General features: G+C 55.6%; 1 protein-coding gene across 7 annotated transcripts; it reads left to right on the top strand.

Moving 5' to 3' along the window:
- The first annotated feature begins 2,173 nt into the window (after positions 1-2,173).
- On the top strand, positions 2,174-19,608 carry TBKBP1 (TBK1 binding protein 1). 7 transcript variants are annotated; one of them, XR_004951541.1, is made up of 12 exons: positions 2,189-2,309; positions 3,702-3,840; positions 4,223-4,482; positions 4,876-4,998; positions 5,257-5,361; positions 6,376-6,556; positions 7,149-7,324; positions 7,521-7,582; positions 15,981-16,099; positions 16,332-17,065; positions 18,054-18,379; positions 18,496-19,608. XR_004951541.1 is itself a non-coding variant. In XM_036223489.1 (11 exons), exons 3-11 carry the CDS (start codon positions 4,258-4,260, stop codon positions 18,180-18,182), a joined length of 1,797 nt encoding a protein of 598 aa, XP_036079382.1. In that variant the 5' UTR covers positions 2,189-2,309; positions 3,702-3,840; positions 4,223-4,257; the 3' UTR covers positions 18,183-19,608. The 7 variants fall into 7 exon arrangements, 6 of the variants coding, with proteins under 6 accessions (XP_036079381.1, XP_016020287.2, XP_036079382.1 ...); XM_036223489.1 differs by having other exon boundaries at positions 4,933-4,998; positions 18,054-19,608; XM_036223484.1 differs by having other exon boundaries at positions 18,054-19,608.
- The last annotated feature ends 983 nt before the right edge of the window (positions 19,609-20,591 follow it).

Raw genomic sequence — 20,591 nt, 5'->3', positions numbered from 1 at the left:
ACTCAACCAAGAACACTCCTTACCCTTTAAGATTTGGCTTAAATGTCACCTCACCAGAGACATCTGACTACATCTAAAGCAGATCTCACTCATTATTCTTCTCTGTTACTACCCCTTGTGTGTTTTTACCCTTTATCACAATTTGTAATTGTTTCCTTTATTAATCTTTTCTTTTGGTCTGACTCCTCTACTAGAATATAAGCTCCATGAGGGCAAGAGACATATTCATTCTTCAGAGACACACTTATCACTGTATTCAGCTCAGCATCTGGCACATAATAGGTGTTCAAGAAATCTGCTGCATAAATATGCTATGAGTGAGCAGGTGCCATGAGGTTCCTGGGGATATGAAGATAGATGGGATACAGTCCCTGCTTTCAGAACTGCCTTGTGTGAGCAACAAAACGAGAAATAGGGATAATGTGATGAGATCAGGTCCAGATTAGGGATGGGGTTGGGGTACTTTAGGGTCGCCTATAACAGGCCTCATCTCTGCTGGGCTTTTGCCAACCACTCAGAACCCAGGTTAAAACCATTTGTCTGTGATTCAGGCCTATTCTCTGAGCAGCCCTGCAGTGGCAGGAGCTGACAACTCATCCACTGGAGTATGTGCTCAGGTGGTAGCTGGACCCATTTTACCTTTTACAGTGAGGGAGGACTTGCCAGTTTCACAGGTCCAGTTGGTGGCCAAATCCATACTTGTCAAGGCCTCAGAGACTGCCCCACATCTTCTAGCCTCACTCCAATCTTTTACCTAGTCTTCTGCTTCAGAAGATAACTTGTACAGCATTAAGGAAGGTGACACCTGCCTAGCCTTTGAGATTAGTGGGATGATGGATGTCCTAGCTGGGTATCTTTCATATCTAGAGGGCAAATGGGTTGTCCCACATGGCTCAAAGAAAGCTAGTGCTTTTAGAGAGCAAGTGGCTGAGCTGCCTTCCTATTTTGGACTATAAAAGAAACCCAGCAGGAGGAGAAGGAAGCCAGTGAGAACCTCCTTCTTTGAAGAGACACAGTCCAGCTGCTGGCTCCCATGGGAGAAGCTCACCCTTCAGTCTTATCTTCTCTGTAGTGTGGGGCAAGATGGCAGCTGCTTTTCCAAACTCACTCATCTCCCCTTCCAGATTCATCCCTCCACCCCTGAAGAGCCAAAAAGGTAGACTCAAGTCCTAGCAGCATGAACCATCCTTCCAGATGGGATACTTGACAGCTAAAGCCCCCCGCCGCTTCCCCAACCTATACCCTGCTTCCAGGGTTGGCTTGCCAGGGATTAGCCAGAGTCCTCCTTTCCCCCATCATTTGCTACTTGCATTCAAGCTCACCAAAATGACTTAATACCTGTAGTGTCATAGAGCACTTTTAGCTCTCATCCTCATTCTTCCCACATGGTTGTAGGGGTTGGGAATTATCTCCAAATTTATTCAGAGAGGTTAAGTAACTTGTCTAAGGCCACAGTGGGAGAGTAGCAAAACAACGACAACAACAAAAAAAAACCTAAAACAAAAAAACTTGCATCTCCTGCTCAATAGTTTGGCAGGTGCTCAAATAATCTTTATGCAAAGAGTAAAATTTGTTGTTTCTTCATTTTGCTGGCCTATGGGTGCTTCTGTGTGTTGGGGAAAGGGATTTTGTAGCGGGAAGGAAAGCTGTACCCCTTCCTAAATGAACCTTTGACCTCCTTAGTTAACTTTCGCGTCCTAAAGTTCCTGATTTAACTCTAATCTTTCCGACTGTATTCTATGGTCGGTGTATTTATTATAAGCAATGCCCAAGAGCATTGCTACTATTTTCCTTCTCGAAAGAGCAAAGACCAAAAATAACAATAGTAATAATAATAATTAAATACGCTCACTTTCCCCCAAAATATACAGCCCAAAACAAAAATCAAAGCAACACCTGAGCCCTGGCGAGGTCGCAGACGCCCCCAACATACACCGCCCCACGCCAAACCACACCGCGTTAGGGAGGCGCTGGCCGGCGCGGCAGGGAGCTGGTGGGCGCCGGGCGCGCTGCCAAGCCTGGCCGTATCGCGGGGGGCTTTGGCAGGGTCAGGGGCGCTTCCCCAGCTGGAGAAACCCGGAGCAACCGGGGAGGGGAGGAGGCGGCGGCGGCGGAGGAGGAGCGGGGCGGGAGGGAGGGCGGGAGGGAGGGGGGCTGGGGGGAGGGGTGGGGGGTGGGGAGAGACCCGGCGGCGGCGACAGGGCGAGAGCAGAGCGCGGTGCCAGGGGGGTGGGGGCACCAGTGCCCGTCTGGGGAGGGAGAAGGCGGAGGGGGTAAGCTGCGATTACAAGCAGGAACCGGCGGCAGCTGTGAGTCCCCGGCGGGGCTGGGCGGAGGAGGGGAGCGGCGCCGGAGGCCGGCCCCCGGGGGTCGCGGGAGGGGGATGGGAGGAGGTTGGCCAGCAGTGGGGCCAGGATGGCCGGGCGGGGAAGGGTCCGACGTCGGCCGCCCGCATACCCCCGTTTCGCCCTGCTCCGCCGCTCCTCAGGCCGCACCGCCACTGGAGCCCCTACCCCGGCCCGGGGATGACGGACTCCGGACCGGGCCAGCAGCGGGGGAGGGGGCTGCGTGGTCTCAGCCCCCGAGATGGGAGGGGCGATAATTTTTGTCGGAGGAGCTGAAGGGGTTTAAAGGGCGGCTCTTAAAGGAGCCGCAGAAGGGGCCCGGGCCCGAGGAGGCACCCTCCCCCCCCACCCCACCCCCCCGCTTCCCCATCCACCTTCTGTGGCGCTCACCCGGGGCTGCTGGGCAGAGGGGGAAATGCGGAAGGGAACAGTTGTCCGGGCGCCCCGGGGGACAGAATCCCGCTGGTGGAGTTGGGCCCGAGGTGGTGGGCAGGGGTCGGGTAGGGGGGTGTGTGTGGTGAGCGCTGGCAAGCGGAGTTGGGGGGGGATGGGCCTGGGGAGGAAGGAGTTAAAGGTGGGGCCATCCCTACAAACACGCGCACACATTCCTTACTCAGACCTGGTCACACGCGTTTCCCTGGCACTTAATAGGGAAAGCAGGGTGGGGGATGCGCGGGGGCTGGGCCTGTGCCGGCTTCACCTCGGGCTCCACTGCCCAGCTTTGGGAGGTCGCGGACCCCACTGTCTCAACTCACACCTCAGGAGCCCCCTCTCCTACGCGCTCACGGGCTCCGACGCGCGCGCACACACCTCGGACATTCCCATAGTGCCTCACGTGACACACGGCCCTGAACGTGCCCACCCTTCACACACGCTCACGCACGCGTGCACACAAGCGCACATACAAACACGGCCACTTCCCAACTCCATCCCGACTGCCACCCGCAGCCCCACGAAGGCACTCATTGACTGTGACACACCTACACTCATTCACAGACACACACACACCCACACATGCCAACCACAGACACATTCATAAACAGGGCCAGGAGAAGTACACAGGCACCCCCTTGCCTAGCCTACTCTTTTGGGAGCCCTGAGTCATTCCAGTCCCCTCCCAGAGCTGCCCAATTTCCCTGTGGGCAAGCCCACAGGGCCAGCTAGGGAATTATTTGGTGGCCCTTTTCACCCTGGCCCTAGTCCTCTCTCGGAGCGCCCTTCTCTGTGTATCCTCTGACACTCAGGGAGGACTTCCTGTGGGTCCCAGGTCAGGGGCGAGGAAGGCCTGGAGGGTTGCCACAGCCTGGGTGTGAGTGGGGGAGGCATTTCCTGTTCCTGAACTCTGGGATCCTGCAGGAGGAAGCTAGGAAGTTGGGCGGGGGCCCAGCAGAGGACATGCTGACAGTGGTGGGGCTGACCCTCCCAGAAGCACTACACCTTCCTTAGGGAAGAGCCAGGGGTGCCAGAAGCCTGGGATGAGGAGCTTGGCAGAGAGGTATTTGGGGAAGTGAGGCCTGGGGTGGAGATGGGGCTGAGGGATGAGTCAAGGCAGACCCCTGTCTGGGCCCTATTCTGGGAAGGCAACTCTCTCCTGTCCACTGGTCTCCCTAGGTTCCGGAAGGAGCCCTCCCCTGCTGCTAGCCTGGTTTATTTGTCCCTGCTTGTCACCCCCACCCCCAAATTTTCACCTGGTTTCATCACCTTCCCCCAAAAGTCACAGAGAAGAAGAAATAGGGCTTGATAGTCTGGAGGGGACTGTGGGAGATGGGGCACAACCAGACTGCATTTTAGCTGCCCACAGGCTCCTCGGGCCAGACGAAGGGGTATCAGGGACATGGTTTAGGCTGCCCTTTCCACTATTGCTTGTGCTCTCCCAGGTGGCCCAGTGGGGGCCGAAGCCCAGACCCTTGCCATGGAGTCCATGTTTGAGGATGACATCAGCATCCTGACCCAGGAGGCCTTGGGGCCCAGTGAGGTGTGGCTGGATGCCCCCGGAGACCCCTCACTTGGGGGAGACATGTGCTCTGCCTCCCACTTTGCCCTCATCACAGCCTATGGAGACATAAAGGAGCGGCTAGGGGGCCTGGAGAGGGAGAATGCCACCCTCCGCCGCCGCCTCAAAGTCTATGAGATCAAGGTCAGAACCTGGAGATGAAGGGGGTCTGGTTGGGGAGGGCGGCTATTGAGTGAATTGGGGATCCAAAAGAGAGGTCAGGGTACAGATTCTCGGAACTCGAGGGTCACCCACGAGTGATGTGGCTGCTCTGGATGGGAACTCCAGAGAGCCCAGTGCCAATTAGGAAAGGATCAGGAGGGATCTGCTTTGGAGTGGCGGGACTTTAGATCTAAAAGCGATCTGGTTAGTGGGTGCCGCCTACAGGCGCATGGGAATTGGGATGTACAGATCCCACTGGATAGGGGAGGGAGAGGCGAGGACTCTGAGGCAGGTTGTGAGGTGGGGGCACAGTGAGGCTGAAGCCTGGGCAGGAAGCTGGGCACCAGCTCTCCTGAGGGCCTGCCCCACCCGCAGTACCCACTGATCAATGACTTTGGAGAAGAGCACAGCTTCTCTCTGTATGAAATCAAGGATGGCTCCCTGTTGGAGGTGGAGAAGGTCAGCCTGCAGCAACGGCTCAACCAGTTCCAGCATGAGGTAAGCCCCTTGTAGGCCTTCTAGCCTTCCCCGAACTCCTTGCTCCAATCAATCTCTGACACGATCCCCACTCCCCAGCCTCTGGCCTTCTATTCCCTTGATCAGAGATGGCTATGATCCTTCCTAGAGCTGGCTGCAGCTCCTCCCGCCCCTTCACTCAGTGCTGAGGGTGGGGTTGGGAGGTGCAGGGAGCTACTCAGCTCCAAGTCAAGGATGGGCCTGACTGTCATGCATCCCACCCCTCTGGGTCCCATCCAGTTACAGAAGAATAAGGAGCAGGAAGAACAGCTCGGGGAGATGATCCAGGCTTATGAGAAACTCTGTGTGGAAAAGAGCGACCTGGAGACAGAGCTGGGGGAGATGGTGAGGCCCAGGAGGCTGGGGTGCTGGAGGGTATGACCCTGGTTGTGTGATTGCATGCCATTCCATGTGCGTGTGCTTGCGATGTGCACACTGCTGTGTTCATGCGTGTCTCTTTGGCCTTGTGAGTGGGGCTGTGAGTATAGTACAGGTTGTGAGTGACTGTGTACATCCTGGCCATGCAGTGACCATGCAGTGACAGGAGGTGACTGTGTGAGTGATCTTATAGAACATTGTGTCTCTGTGTACATGTTTGGGTCTCCTGCTGGGTCGACCCTCTGGTACCATGGTTGGAAGGCTGTGCAGGTGAAGGCAGAGGTGACCAGAAGTGTCTCTGGCTGCTGGGATGGATCTTGGCATGTGTGTGATTCTGGGTCAGGATATGGCCATGCATGTGAGCAAGTGGGCAGGAGTCCAAATCAGGAGACATGGTCTCTGCTGACTCCTAGCTGTTACCTATGGCATTTAGCCTCTGTCCTGCCTCTGAAAAGTGGAGCAAATAAACAACCTATTTGAGCTATTGTTTGCATTCATGTAAAAATGCTTTGCTTTAATAATCATAAACACTCACTTATCTCTTTGGTTAAAGTTACTCATTTTCATCCTTATAACAAACCTAAGTGGTAGACCTGGTTATCCCCATGTTACAGATGAGGTAGATGAAACCAGAATGGTTGTCACATATGCAAATGAAAGCTACTACGGTCCTGAGGAGGTAGCAGTATCTGGACAGGGGGCCAAGTGTTCTTATAGGTGTCCCTGTGTGTTAGTGATGTGGAAGAAGCATTAGCTTCTGCCTTGCTAGGGGCAGTAGCTGGAAACATCTTCATTGCAGTTGCTGGGAGAGAAGACCTTGCACTCCTGGCCACTTGGAGGGAAGAGGTGGGATGTGTGACCCGGGGCCTGTGCTCAGTTTGGGGGTGATGGCTATCCAGACATGGTGAAGTCCAGGATTTGGGGGTCCAGAGCAACACTCTAGCCCTGCGCAGACCCTCACCTCTTTGTCTCCCCCCTCAGCGGGCCCTGGTGGAGACCCACCTGCGGCAGATCTGTGGTTTGGAGCAGCAGCTGCGGCAGCAGCAGGGCCTCCAGGATGCAGCTTTCTCCAGCCTGAGCCCCCCGCCTGCCCCCGCCCCGCCCTGTGCTGATCTGGACCTGCACTACTTGGCTCTGAGAGGGGGATCTAGCTTGAGTCACGGTGAGATCTCAGTGATCCCTGGTTTCCCTACCCCAATTCCCAAAACCAAACCAACCCCCTCAACACCATAGACACCTCCAGCTTCTCAGGTGGTCAGCACCTCATTATAATGCCTTAAATTTCCCCCAAAATCACTCATCCCTCCTTGCCACCTCTTCCCTCACTTCATGCACTATTACCCCAATTTCTGTCACTGACACATCTCTCTCAACTCCCTCATCCCTGGCTACCCCCATGCAATTCCTATAGATGTCAGCAGAGGGCACCCCCACCCAGTGTCCCCCTGCCTATCTTAGATTGTGATTAGGAGAGGCCCCTGGGGATGCTCTGAGACTTGAGTCTGGCCTACGAAAGCTTTCAAGAGGCCATCTTATTTTTTCCCTGGACTCCAAGTGGATTAGAAAAAGCAGCTCGGCCCCTCCTTCCTCATTGCCCTCAGTAGAGGTATCTTTCATCCAGGGGTAGCTGTCTCTCTTGGATTCCTCATGCTGCAGGCCTCACTCACCTCTTGCACTTCGTGCTGATCTGGGGGGAGTCAGTGGAGGGTGCCCAGCAGCTGGACCCAGCCTGACACTATCCTCTCCCCTGCCAGCAGGCTGGCCAGGCCCCACGCCGAGTATGAGTGAGCTGGAGCGGAGACGTCTGGAAGAGGCTCTGGAGGCTGCCCAGGGTGAGGCGCGGGGGGCTCAGCTTCGGGAGGAGCAGCTCCAGGCTGAGTGCGAGCGGCTACAGGAGGAGCTTAAGCAGCTGCAGGAGACCCGGGCCCAGGTAAATGGCAATGGGCACTGACCCCAGGCCCCTGCTCTGGCACCTCCAGGGCTCCACAAAAGTCTAGAGGCTGCTGGAAACAGTCTTTAGAGGTTCTGGACTTCTTCACCGGGTATAAACCAGTCCTGGGAATAGTAGAGAAGGGGAGTCCAGGCAAGGCGAGGTTGGTATTTGACCTCTCAATCTTCCCCCTTAGGATCTGGCCTCCAACCAGTCGGAGCGGGACATGGCGTGGGTGAAAAGAGTTGGGGATGATCAGTAAGTCATGTCTGTAATCCTCTTCTTCTTGACCTCTACAACCCAGGGGTGGCATTTCCCAGGTCCCCCATTTAGTTGACATCCCCCCCTTGGCATTGTTTGGGGGACCTCTCTTCCAAGCTGGCAGGGCTGTGGGGTTTGAATTGCTTGTGTGCCTCTGCATCTTTCACAGGAAGGAGTGAGGTTTTGGGGTGATCAGGTTCAGGGAGGTTCCATTTACTTTCCTCTGGAACCCAAGCCTGTGTCTTCTCAGGATGTCAGGGGTTAAGAGAAGCTTCCTCAGTGTTTTTGCTGCTGTGTTCTGTGTCTCCTAGTGAGTTTTTGGGCCTCTCTGGTGCTGCGTTTTCTGTCCAAGTAACAAGGCCCAGCCAGTTGGGTTAACCCTCCCCTCCCGACATGGAGGAAGGAGATGCTCTCTTTCAGGATTTGTGGTACCTCATCTTCTATCTCAGGAGAAAGCCGAGGCTTAGGGTTGGAGGAGCTTACTTGAGGGGAATTAGAGCATACTCTGTTGGGGTGTCCCTTTGGAATCCTGCCGGGAAAGAGGGGCAACAGGAAGTAGGGAGGGGGCTGTGTCAGTGGGGAGCCTAATGGCAGGGGCTTCTGGGGCAGTACTGAGCAGCAAGGGAGAGGGGAGCGGCAGCTGGCAGCAGAGAGCCTGATGCCTTTCACATCTGCACCCAACTCATCCGCTCCCGCTTTCTGAGAAATAGAATGCAAATCTCCTTCCACTTAACCCCTCTCGCCCGAGATGAGGTATGTGGCACATACTCCCTACTTTCATTGGAGAGGTAGACCAAGGCCCAGAGAGGGGCAGGAACTCACCCCCTATCATAGGGCATACCCAGCTATAACACCCCAGGGGTCCTCCCCCAGCAGGCTTCCTCCTTGCCTTCCTCCCAGCTTCTGGCCAGTTGGAGATACCCCTCACCTCCCTCTGCACCCTGGGGCGAGAGCCTGGGTGGAGCTGTGATAGCTGGGGGGTGAGAACCCAGTTTGTGGGACTGGTGGGTGGTACCCCTTAGCTAGTCTGCTATGGGGCGTTGGGGGCCTCTGTGGAGAGGGTCCGCCCTAGCTTGTGGCCAGGGCTCAGAGCTCATCCTTGCCTGTGTGCCTAGACCCGGAACACACACACACACACACACATTCTAGAATCTTAGCTTGCCCCAAAAGTCACACCGCAGGGCCTTTTATGGGTCACCAAGTCCAACTGCTCTTAGAAGACCAGCGGTGAAGATTCTCCTAGTTTGTTGAACTCTAAGGGAGAACTTCTATGGCAGACCAGGGGCCTGAACAGCCAGGCTTTGAATCCAGGGCTGCTGGGCTGCTGAGTGGCTTCGCTTTAGTGACTTCCCCTCTCCGGCCTCAGGTTTCCTTCAGGGGCTCAGAGGTCAGTCATTGCTGAGAGATGTGAGAGGAAGGTGATAGGGGTGAGGGCCGAGGAGGGACGGCAGATCCCAGGGGCTAAGCCTGTGCATGCGTGAGTAAAATAGAAGCCCTCCCATAAGGTGCTTTTGGAGGTCGGATCCTCCAGTCTGCTATTCTGGCCAGAAGAGCCATGTTCCTTCCCACCCAAGGCACCTGCCCCACCAGTCCCTTTGGCCAGAGGGAGCTGGACTGTGCTCTGGAGCTGGCCTGAGCCATCTTACCTCCCTTAACCTCCTGGCTCTTCCCCTTGTCCCAGTGGTTCAGGTTCTGCCCGAGGGGCTCCTGGACCTCTGCCCTGGAGTCAGTCAGGCCCTACCTGCCCAGCCCCACATTTCCTTCGAGGCCCAACATCTCTGGACAGCCCCAGCTTGGCAAGAGTTAATTCTCAGAGGAAGTCTTCACTCCCCCGGTAGTTTTATTTTCTTATAAACTCAGCTCCTTTTGGTAATAGGCCGCTTCCCGGGTGCTCCCTCCCCTGTCCTCCCACCTGAGGAAGCCTCAGTCACCTGCTGTCAGCTCACTTTCCCCCGCCCGCCCCTCCTCTTCCTTCTACTTCTGCCTGACCCTCCAGGCTAGTGGGAATTTTACATGCCTGTTTACCTAGGAGAGGAATTGAAGGGCTGGATTATTCAGGTGGGGTTTCGAAAGCTAACAAGAGCACCACGGAAATTCTGGAGTTTGGTCGACTCTTATGGGGGAAACTCCTGTGTCCCCGCAAGGTTCTTCCCCATTCTCAGCTTGGACACCTCCAGGGCAGCCAGTTGTATTGAGAGAGTCCTGGCTGTTAAGATAGCCACCCCCGCCCCAATACTGCTCCTGCCTCTATTAATTCTCCTCCACAGGTCCTGCTTATCCTGAGGGGGGCAGGCCTGAGAGGCAGTCCCAGCCCAAAGGTTTCCCAGTCCCTCCCATTCCAGCCCCTGGCCCACAAGCTCTGGTCATCAGTGTTCCTTTGTGGCCGGGGCTCAGAGCTCATCCCTCCAGGTCTGACCTCTGGGCAAGATTTCCCTCCCTTTTGGTTAGCCCAGCACCTGGTGGCCAGTGGCCAGGGGAACAAAGTCCCCAGAGGAAGAGCCTCTGGGGGTCACTCAGGGACCAAAGGCAATGATGAGGAAGGAGGTAGGAGTGGAGACCACCCTGCTCCTGAAGATGCTCTGGGAGGTAAGGATCCCAGAAAGGTCCCAGCCGAGATAGGAGGTGCAGAACCCGCAGCCCCCTCCCCTCTGCGCCCAGCTCAGAGTCATAGGCCTTTCTGAGAGTGTGACCAGTTCTGAGGGTGGAGGGGAAATTGTGGAGAGGGGGCTCCTTTAGGGGGTGAAGCGTCCCTGGTGGGCAGGGGTTCAGTGAGAGGAATGAGGGCTCAGTAAGGAGGAGGCTCATCTGCAAGGGGTCCACCATGAGAAGACATGGGGCTCAGTTTGAGTGATGAGGAGGAAAACTATAGGTCTTTCTTTTTTCCCAACGTGGGGGGCTCAGCGCTGCAGCTTGAGCCCTTTTCCACCCACCCCCCATACCCCTCTCTCCGCCCACAAGCCTCTGCGTGGGCTGCGGTTAGTGGTGGGGGAGAAGTGTGAACTCCGAGAGAGAGGATGGAAACTCTGCACAGAGGTCAAGGGCAGTGTGGGGTGGGTCAGGACGGAAGTCGGAGACCCCCATGTACCCTGAGCTTAGCCTCATGCCCCAGAAGCTGCGGGCCCAGGGCCTCCCCCTTCATGCTTCTCACCCTCCCTACTTCCTTTCTTTCAAGTCTCCTTCAGCCAGGGCACCTGGCAACCCTCACAGGAATTAACCCCTGAGTACTTGCAGCCCTGGGGGCTCCCCACCAGTGGGGAAGGGTTCTGAAGTTGGGGCCCACCACTCCCACCTCATTGTGGTCTGAGGGATTGGTGGGCTTTGAACTGGTCTCTGGCCCTTTCCCTGCAGAGGCAGAGAGCAGCTTTTGCCCACGCTCTCTCCCTACATAGGAAACTCCACATCCTCCTCTCATTCTTCAATGAGAGTCACTGAGCTGGTATCTCCAAAAAAAAAGATTCACAACAGTTTCCCCATCTCCACCCATCTCCTGGGGACTCCCTTGGTTCTTCATCCATGCCAGACACTATGCGAGGCAATTTACCGACCAAATCTCATTTAATTCTTTTTTTAAAAAAAAAAAGAAAAATTGTGAAGGTATTGTCCTCTTTTACAGCTGAGCAAACTGAGGTACAAAGCAGTTAAGTAACCAAAGAAGTACAGATACCAAGCAGGTCCTGAGCAAATGAGATGAGAGTACCTGCGTGGTGTTTTTCCGGTTCAGGTTCTTCTTCAGGTCGAAAGCCCTTATAGGAGGGGTGACCAGATCATTCGTTGATCGAACCCCATCACTTTTGAAAGTGAAAGGGGGCATTATTAATAATTATGCTGGGACAACTGGTCTGAATCAGGACAGTCCTGGGCAAATTGGGATGTGCGGCGCACCCCACCTAAACAAGGACTCTGGTTCCCAGCCTCTCTGTGGGCTGCTCAGTTTGATAGCATAGGGGAGGCTGTGTAGACACAGTGAACTTCTGGCTGTGCTGGAAGTGTGGCAGGGCTGCCATGAAGAGCCAGGCTCTGTGGACCGCAAGTCATAGCTGGTCGAGGAGCGTGAAGGGGCTCAAGGCGCCTGAAAGGAAGTGGGTTGTTGCAAAGCGACTTCCTCCTCCCCCTGGCCCGCAACCTCAAGTCCGCTCCACGGCCCGGTGCCTGTGGTCCCCTCCCCAAGGGTCGGACTGGAAGCCTGATGCTGGGTGTGCCTGTGTGTAGTGGAAAGTTTGGTCCCTAAATTTACCCACAGGGGTGAGGTGGCAGGAGGCAGCTGAGGGCAGCTATGGGTAAAGATGGAAGGACAGAGAATGCTGGATTTCTGTTTTCCTCCTGATTCTGAGGCAGCTGCCGATTGTGACCCCATGGCTAGTTCTGGCCCTGATCCCAGCCCTAACCCTGAAACTGATCCCATCCCTGACTCATCCTGACCCCCACTCAAAATGATCCCAAAGGAAAATGAACTCTCAGCCCCAGCCCTAATCTGACTCTCACCCCAGCCTTAATCTTGACCTCATGCCCATCCCTAGTTCTAATCCATGACCCAAATCTGGCCTGGATTCCAACCCTGAGGCATCCTCACTGTGGCACCAGTGTAGCACAGGCACCCAGTGAACTTCCCTGGGGAAGTCTCTCCATTGGCAGCTCATGTATCTCCCAGCTGGTGTGGGGCAGAAAGAAGCCTTTTATAGAGATGGATACTTGGGTCTCTAACCTTTCTCATCTCAGTAACTTTATCGACAACAGTGAAGATTATTCTTTCCAGATGAAGTTTTGAGATCGCAGAATTACTTGCAGAAAGAATGAATGAAAGGATAAGTCAATGAAGGGTGGAAAGATTTCCAGCGGAGAGTGTTCTCCTTCTTGCCAGCCCTGCTGTTTGCACTCTGGCTCCTCTGAAGGTGCCAGCTCAGCAGGCTGAGGTGCCAAGAGCATGTTTGAATCCCTGCTATGTGACCTTGAAGCGGCCTCTTACTAGCCCTGGTCTTCCGCTTCCACATGTGTCTGGCACCTTCCTCTCCCCTCCCAGGGCAGGGGTGGCAGTGCTCAGGGCTCCCAGGCCACTTTGGAGGTGCCCAGCCTCTTTCTCCTCCTCATCTTTTCCTTCTGCTGCCTTCCCATCTCTCCCTTTCCTCCTTTCCTGATGCTTTTGAAAGGTAGGATATAGCTTAGTGGTCAGCAGCCTGGACTTTGGAATCCAGGAGGTCGGAGTTCCAGCAATTCCATTACCACTAGACTTTATAACTTTGGTCAAGTGCTTAATCTCTGGGAGCCTCAGTTTTCTCCTTTGTAAGATGGAAATAAAAGTGACAACAGTGTAGGGTTGTTGTGAAGATCAAGTCAAGTTCTTAGTACAACACCTGACCTGCGATAAGCACTCATACAGATTATCTGTGATCCTTTTCTCCTTGGGTCCCTCCCAGGTTCTGAGACTCAGAAATTTCCCCATAATTTAAGCAATGAAGAAGCCCCCAAATGCAGCCGTCTGCTGCTGTTCACCAGACCTATCCTTCCTGGACAGTTGCAATGGTGGAAAATAGCATTCAGGTATGGGCCAGGAAGCCAGGAAATGGAAGGTGCATTCATTCAGGTGCACGTGTGCAGCTCTTAGTTGTGTTGTGAAGTTGAGATTTTTTTCCACTGAATTGGCAGTGTTTTCTAATGTGAGTCATTTAGGTCATTAATGTATTTCACAACCTGGGCCTGTGCTTGTTGAAGTAAGGAGAGATGCCCAGTGAAAGGGGAAGTCTCAGAGGGTCATAGGGCATCAGGAGGTCAGGTCCCACCACCTTGCCCAGTCTCGAGGTCTCTGCAAAGGTGGCCTGTGGCTCCAGGAGAACAGTCCTCGCCTGCCCCAGGAACCCAGGTCAGAGCTGCGAGGGGCTAGACGCTCTGAGCCAGGGGCTCCTTCCTTCCGTTTCTTGCCTGTCTGTTTTCCTGTGAGGAGGGCGCCAGGAGCTGGGCGGTGGAAACTGGGCTAGCTCCTGACAAGGGGAGTAGGGCAAGCAGGGGAGAAATAGGGGCCTGGGAACTGAGTGTGGCAGGTGAGATCTCCGAGGCAGGGTGTGAAGGCGACGACCTGTATCTGTCACCTGAGATACAGCAGTGACTGCGGATGGGGAGAGAAACTGTGGCTGCTTGGTTAGAGGACACTCTATATCGTTGTGCTGCCCAGAACCCCTCCACCCTCACCATGAAGGGGTTAGCATGATCCTCCAAAAGCTTCCAGTCTGATGGGCGAAACAGCTCCTGCCCTCAGATTGCCCAGGCCTGAAGGGGGAAGCCTTCTGTTGGGGAGTCCCAATTTAACACAGAATACACAGACTGGACTTTCCAGTCTAATGGGGGAGATGGCATTTTTTCCAACAGGCCCAGGAGATCAGGGTCGGGGACACAGGACACAGTTTGCAAACGCAAAGGCTGAGATGTGATGGGATTGAGGGTTGTAGCACCTCAGCAAGGGTTCCCAAAGGGATTCCTTCCTCTCTGCTCCTATCCATCCCTGCCTACCATCAGATAGTGAGCACTCTTCCCCACCTAGGAAGTAGGCTTGTCCCCCAGAATCCTAGCCTGTTTGCAGTAATTTGGCTTTGGCCCAAATGGGTTAAAAATAGTTTTGTTGTGGGCAGGGCTGTTGTCTCCCCCACCGCCCCACTCTGCCCCAGGACTGCTGAGAGAGAGACCACCAGAGTGGAGAGTGAGAGCAAGGGAGCTCAGTCATTGTCTACCCTCAGTACCTCGGCTTTTCCTGCCTTCTGAAGCCCTAACCTCATGACTTCCCCTCTTCTCCTCTGGGGTCAGACACACACACACAAACTCTCAGTGCTCCTCACACTTATCATACTGGCTTCACACTTACCTTCACTCCCTCCCGTCCACATACATCCTCTCTCACGTGTCTCTTATCATGGGATGGAGGCAGGGCCCTCAGGGTCTGGAGAACTTCCCATCCCATTCCTGCCCAGGGCCCTACAGCTCCTGGAGCTAAAGGGCCTCCCCTGTGAAGAGATCTACCTGGAGTGGCTGAGCCTTGGAGTGCCACTTCCTTCCAGCTTCAATTTCCACAGCATTCCAGAGTTCCTTTTGGCCTTGGATCCAAGAAAACCAAAACCTCTGCTTCCCAGGCTCTATTCAAGCCCAGAACAGAGGTGAAGGCAGTGACCCAAGGCCACGGCAGAGCCTCACGTGAGGTCAGGAAGGTGCTCCCTGGAGGTGCGTAGGCCAGCAGGGAAGAGAGGGGTGGTACAATGCTCAGAGTGATAACCTTCAGAGGTTCTGGGTCAAAGCGACCCAAAGGGAAAGGAAGCAGGTGAAGTCTTTGCCAAGCTCAGAGTCTGTTCCAGCTCTGTGAAGGTGGATGCCCAGAAGATCTGAGCAGGAAGTGGAGGAAGAAAGGGAAGAAGAAAGAAAAATGCATGGAGAGGCTCAGTTCATTATTTATTTACTGCACATCTGCTGGGTACCAAGCCCTGGACAGGGAGGGTGCTGGCAATGGAAATACAGTGATAAAATCCACACCTTCGAGGAACTTCCAGTGGAGTTCCAGAACAAGGTGACCTTAGATAAGTGTTCAGTGTGAGTGGTGCTCCCTGGAAGTGTGTGGTGCACAGCAGCTGTTTACAGAGATCTCTGCTTAAAGGGCTCCCTGGAGCTCCTGGGAGGTGCAAGGCTGAAAGGAGGTCAGAGGCAACTTTGAGGCAGAAGCAAGGGCAATGGACCTAGAACTGCACAGACTCGGGTTCAGGTTTATCAATTGGCATCTCTGCCGAGGCAGGAGGCCTCGTCTTCATTTATGGAATGGGGCGCTTTATAGGCTGGCTGTGCAGCAGTGGTCTCCAGCCTATAAAGGTGAAGGTTCTTCATGGACCCGCTGCCCCCAACACACATATTTTGCTTCCATTTCTAGTATGTGCTTTTTGAGAAAATTCACACTGACAAAAGCTACTATAAATTCAGTGCAGCTTTTTGATGAATCTGTCTTTTTCTTCATCACAGCTACTGTACAAATTAGAAAAACATTCACACATACCTGTGTAAGATGTTTTCAGGCCACAGACAGTGCTTAGTGACATAGGGATTCAGGGGCTCTTGGGAATCACTGAGTTCCCCAGCCCCAGTCCATAGTTTGGGAGCCTCTGCCCTAGCCCCAGGTACTGTTAGCAGGAGGCTCCCTGGAAAAGGTGGCATTTAACGTGGACTTTAAAGCCCAAGAGGATTTCTGCACTTGGACTACAGGGCCCTGGAGGGGAGGAGAGGGCCAGATGCTGGGGCAGAGCCAGTTCCTGCTCCACGGTTGTGACAGTAAACCCATACTCCCCTTCCTCTTCCCTGCTCTTTGCCCTCTGACCTCAGGGTCAGGACAGGCTGGGGTCAAGCTGTGACCTGAGGGGACTGGGGTATCTTTCAGAGTGAATTTGGCGCTGGCTTACACCGAGCTGACAGAGGAGCTGGGCCGGCTCAGGGAGCTGAGTTCCCTGCAGGGGAGGATCTTGAGGACTCTGTTGCAGGAGCAGGCCCGGAGTGGTGGTGAGATGGGGCAGGGAGGGGAGGCCAGGCCGGACCGAGGTGAGGGGAGCTATGGCTACCATCCTGCATCCTGGGGCCACCCTCTGCTGCTTTTCCTGTGCCTGGTCCTTTTTCACTCGCATTGGTAGAGGAGAGTGGGTGGGCTTTGGTCGCAGGCAAGCCCCTGGCTCCCCATTTCTGACATCTCTCCTCACCACTGTCCCCTGACGACCTGGACCTGCTTCTCTTCCAGGCCAGAGGCACTCGCCGCTGTCGCAGCGCCACTCCCCGGCCCCCCAGTGCCCCTCACCATCCCCGCCCACCCGAGCGGCGCCCCCTTGCCCCCCGTGCCAGTCTCCTGCCCCCCAGCGCCGCTCCCCTGGGCCCCCGTGCCCCTCGCCCCAGCAGCGCCGCTCACCAGCCTCGCCCTCCTGCCCATCGCCCGTCCCACAGCGCCGCTCGCCGGTGCCCCCGCCGCCGTGCCAGTCCCCCAGCCCACAGCGCCGCTCCCCGGGGACCCCCGCCTGCCCGGCCCCGCAGCCTCGGCCTCCGCCGCCCCCGCCTCCCGGGGAGAGGACGCTGGTGGAGCGAGGCTACGCCAAGCCGCCCAGCCACCACGCGAAGGCCGGCTTCCAGGGGCGGCGCAGCTACTCGGAGCTGGCCGAGGGCGCAGGCTACGCTGGCGCCTCACCGCCCTGGCTGCAGGCCGAGGCGGCCACGCTGCCCAAGCCGCGGGCCTATGGCGCCGCCGAGCTCTACGGTCCCGGCAGGCCGCTCAGCCCGCGGCGCGCCTTCGAGGGCATCCGCCTGCGCTTCGAGAAGCAGCCCTCGGAGGAAGAGGAGTGGGCCGTGCCCCCGAGCCCGCCCAGCCCCGAGGCAGGCACCATCCGCTGCGCCTCGTTCTGTGCCGGCTTCCCCATCCCGGAGTCCCCCGCGGCCACGGCCTATGCCCATGCCGAGCACGCACAGTCCTGGCCCTCCATCAACGTGAGTGGGAGACCCGCGTGGGTGATAGACACCTGACAGCTCCACCCTCGCTTCATACTTGATTGGCTGGGCGTCCTTCCTTTGACCCCCCCCCCCCCCGCGCCTCCTTGGGCCTTTCGTTGGCATGAATTGGGGTCTATACCACTAAAACTTGTTCAGCGTTTGTGGTTAAGGGTACCATCTTCACTGAAAGTCCTGACTTTGATGCCAGATTCCAATGTTTAGTAATTGGGACCTAGGACAACTTACCTATCCCATGTGGTCCTGAGTTTTTTCATCTACACAATCAGGACAGTGATTACATTATCTAATTCCATTAGAGGGTTCTTAAGCAGGAGGCCATGAGCCTATCGCCCTCTGCACAGGACCTAAGTGGGGCGCTCAGTAGTAGGCATCTACTCTTACGTTGGTGATAAAGGCCATGCTGACCCTGTGAGCCTTGGGTGACACAGGGACAGGCCTGCTGCTCATCCGGTTCCCTCCATCAGGCCTGAGAGCCCCTGCTCTTTTTTGTCTGTCTTAGAAGACAGTCCTATCTCAGGGATCTATCATTTCACTGAAATAATGAGTTTCCTGAATGTCAGATCCAACCCTTGTCACCTGGAAGGACCAAAATATATTCCAAAGCCAGACAGAAAATTATTTTTGGTTTGTACATTGTTTGGGATTATCCATTGCTTTGAGTTATCTGGCAGTCGTGTCTTAGTCACTCTGGGTGCTTGTCTGGGTCTTGGCTTCCCTCGTTACCACAGATGTTCTGGCAGGCTGAGCATACATACCTCTTCAGTATATACCTCCTAGGGACCTTATGCCCTGGGTCAGGGAGTGGATGATGAACTGGTGGGAGCTGGTGCGGAAAAAGGGTGCCCAGACCCCTTCTGCATGTTGCAGCCCTCCCTGCCCTGGGCCCCAGGGAAAGGGCAGGCTGGGCTGTGGGGACGGTGAAGGAGGATTGGAGACCATCAGTGACTTCCCTCTCTCCCTACAGCTGCTGATGGAGACAGTGGGCTCTGACATTCGCAGCTGCCCCCTCTGCCAGCTGGGTTTCCCTGTCGGGTACCCGGATGATGCCCTCATCAAACACATTGACTCCCACCTGGAGAACAGCAAGATCTAGGGTGCCTCCCCCACCCAGTGGCTGTTTCTCTGCCCTCTCCCATCACCCCCAAACACTCACTCACTTTGAATGCTGCATGAATCTCGTGGGGGGCCGCTGCCCCCTGCGACCCCCAGATACCTCCACTAGCTACCGAGTCAACATGTGTGCCATCTTCCCTGGTCCAGGCACCGCTCAGCCCTGGCTCTTCCCAGGAGGTCAGTCGAGGCTCTCCCCAAGTCCGTCACTTCCGCTGGGAGGTGGGGATCTGGGCTGGGACAGGGAGGAGCATACTCCACCCAGCCTCTCCCTCTGCTTTTCTGTTCTCAAACAGGGTTGGATCCAAGAAGATGTCTAGTGCTTGGGTCTGGGGGAGGGGGGAAGGTATCAGATGACTCCAAGAGCTCCCCCAGCCCCCTTCCCAGACATCCATCTTTCTCAGGCTGTGCTCTGCCCAGGGAACACCTCCTTTTGGGGCCCCAGAGCCTGCCCTGCACACTGATGCCAGTTCTTCCATCCTATGGCCAGCTCAGGGCTCATGGCATAGGCCCCCATTAAGGGAAAGAGACATTTTGTTTCTTGCTATTCCCTGCAGGCCAGCCCTGTTCTCCCCCTCTGCCCACCCTGGGGAATAGGGAAGGTGGGAGAGGAGAGGGGGGACCCTGGAGGACTGGAAGGATCCAACCTAAAAAGGCTGCCCTATGGGGCCCTGCACTATGACCCTCAGGCCTGGGGACTATCTGTGCCAGCCTTTCAGGCCAGTGCCCTCCCCCAGAGCCCCTAGCACCAAGGCACAGATTGTTAAGGCAGATTCCCCCTCCCCCCTTACCCCACTTGAGCCCCTGACACCGTAGGTGCCCTGGAGCCTGTTTGTGACTCAGCCTCTGTTAGCCGGGTGGGTGTCATCAGCCCCACTTCCCAGGCCAGAACCTGAGGATGGGCCCAGGGTGCTGTGGAGATCAACTTCAAAAGAGCTAACCCCCTTCCCACACCCTAGCGACCCACATTCCCTCTGTGAAATCTACCTCAGAGTTGTACCCTCAGAAGGACGGGTAAGCAGGAGACCAGGGGTCCCCGGGGCTGAGGTGGGGAGCTTCCTACGGCAAGAGCCTGTCACCCATGATGAATCCAACTCCCCCGCTGCCATTCTTCCTGGGTCTCAGCCCTAGGCAGGTGGTAGTGGATGCTCTTGTCAGTGCATGTACCATTCTGATCCAACTCTTCCAGGCCCCCCACCTCCTCACACCCTTCCCCTCCTGAGTGCAGGGGAGTGAAGGGGTGTGTCAGGTGGGGAAGGGGCTAAGGACTCCAGAGACACATGGTATTGTACCTTGAGTCTTTCCCCCAGGGAGGGAAATGGGGGAGGGAGACTGGAAAGGGGAGGTAGGGGCCCCTGAGCTCTCTGAACAAGTTGAAAGTCCAAATAAAACTTACCTGTTCCATCTGCGTTCGGTCTGTGCCCTCCATGGCTGGGGTGGGGAGAGAGTTCTCAGTAGCAGTAGGTCTTGGAAACTGTGTCTCAAGGATGCACCACCATGGGAGGGTGGGCATTGGATAGGTAGGGCATGCTTGGAGCACCCATGCTTCAAGGTGGTTCTGGAAACATGGGCATGCAAGTGGCTACAGATTACTTGTAATGTGGAATTTATTTAGGACAAATACTGGGCAGCAGAGGGTGTCTTCATGACAAAGCAGCCACCCCAGCCCTGAACGGGTGTCAGGGACTCCTGAATTTTCCCTCCCTGCAGATCTGGCAGGTAGAGGTTCGGAAGCTCCGGGTGTTCATTTATCAGTAACACCTGTTTCTTCATCAGATGGTTTCTGCATGCCATGAACCAGGCAGGGGCCTCAAAGAGGAAGAACATCAGTGTTCCATGCCCTTATGGTTCAGAGCAGGGGGTGGGGTGCTGGGTTTCAGGCTCAGCCGCTGCCTCAGAAGTCACACAGCCCAGGAGGTCAGAGCCAGGTCATGAACCCATGACCTTTAACCTAGCCAGGGCTGACCTCTTTCTGCAGGAAGGGCCTGATGTACTTATGCATCAACTCTGGAAGCCTTTCATTTCCACATGACCCTTTTAGCTGAGGATTCACTTAAAAACAAAAGCAGGGAGCAATTGCTCATCGAAGGTTGGAAGTTCAGCTCTAGACCCAGGGAGAACCTTCCCATTCAGTGCCAAGGTCCAGATCCCCATGAGGAGACTTCCCAGCCTCCCTTGCTCTGTTGCAGTTAACAGCTACAGCTGGCCTCTAAAAGTTCATCTAGCCTTGGTTCCATCTGCAACCAAATGCTGATTGCCAGGAAAGGTGAAAAAGTGATCCCTATGGGACAAGGTTTCACAAGCCATGAGAAAGGTTTTGGAACCCATGGCACGTGAATGCCCAGTGCCTCCTGGTCTTCCCCCACCTCAGACAACTTCCATGGAGGAAGGC

This window comes from Rousettus aegyptiacus, unplaced genomic scaffold, assembly GCF_014176215.1.
Source record: "Rousettus aegyptiacus isolate mRouAeg1 unplaced genomic scaffold, mRouAeg1.p scaffold_m13_p_6, whole genome shotgun sequence".
Taxonomy (NCBI): Eukaryota; Metazoa; Chordata; class Mammalia; order Chiroptera; family Pteropodidae; genus Rousettus; species Rousettus aegyptiacus.
This window is presented reverse-complemented; position numbering and strand designations above follow the sequence as displayed.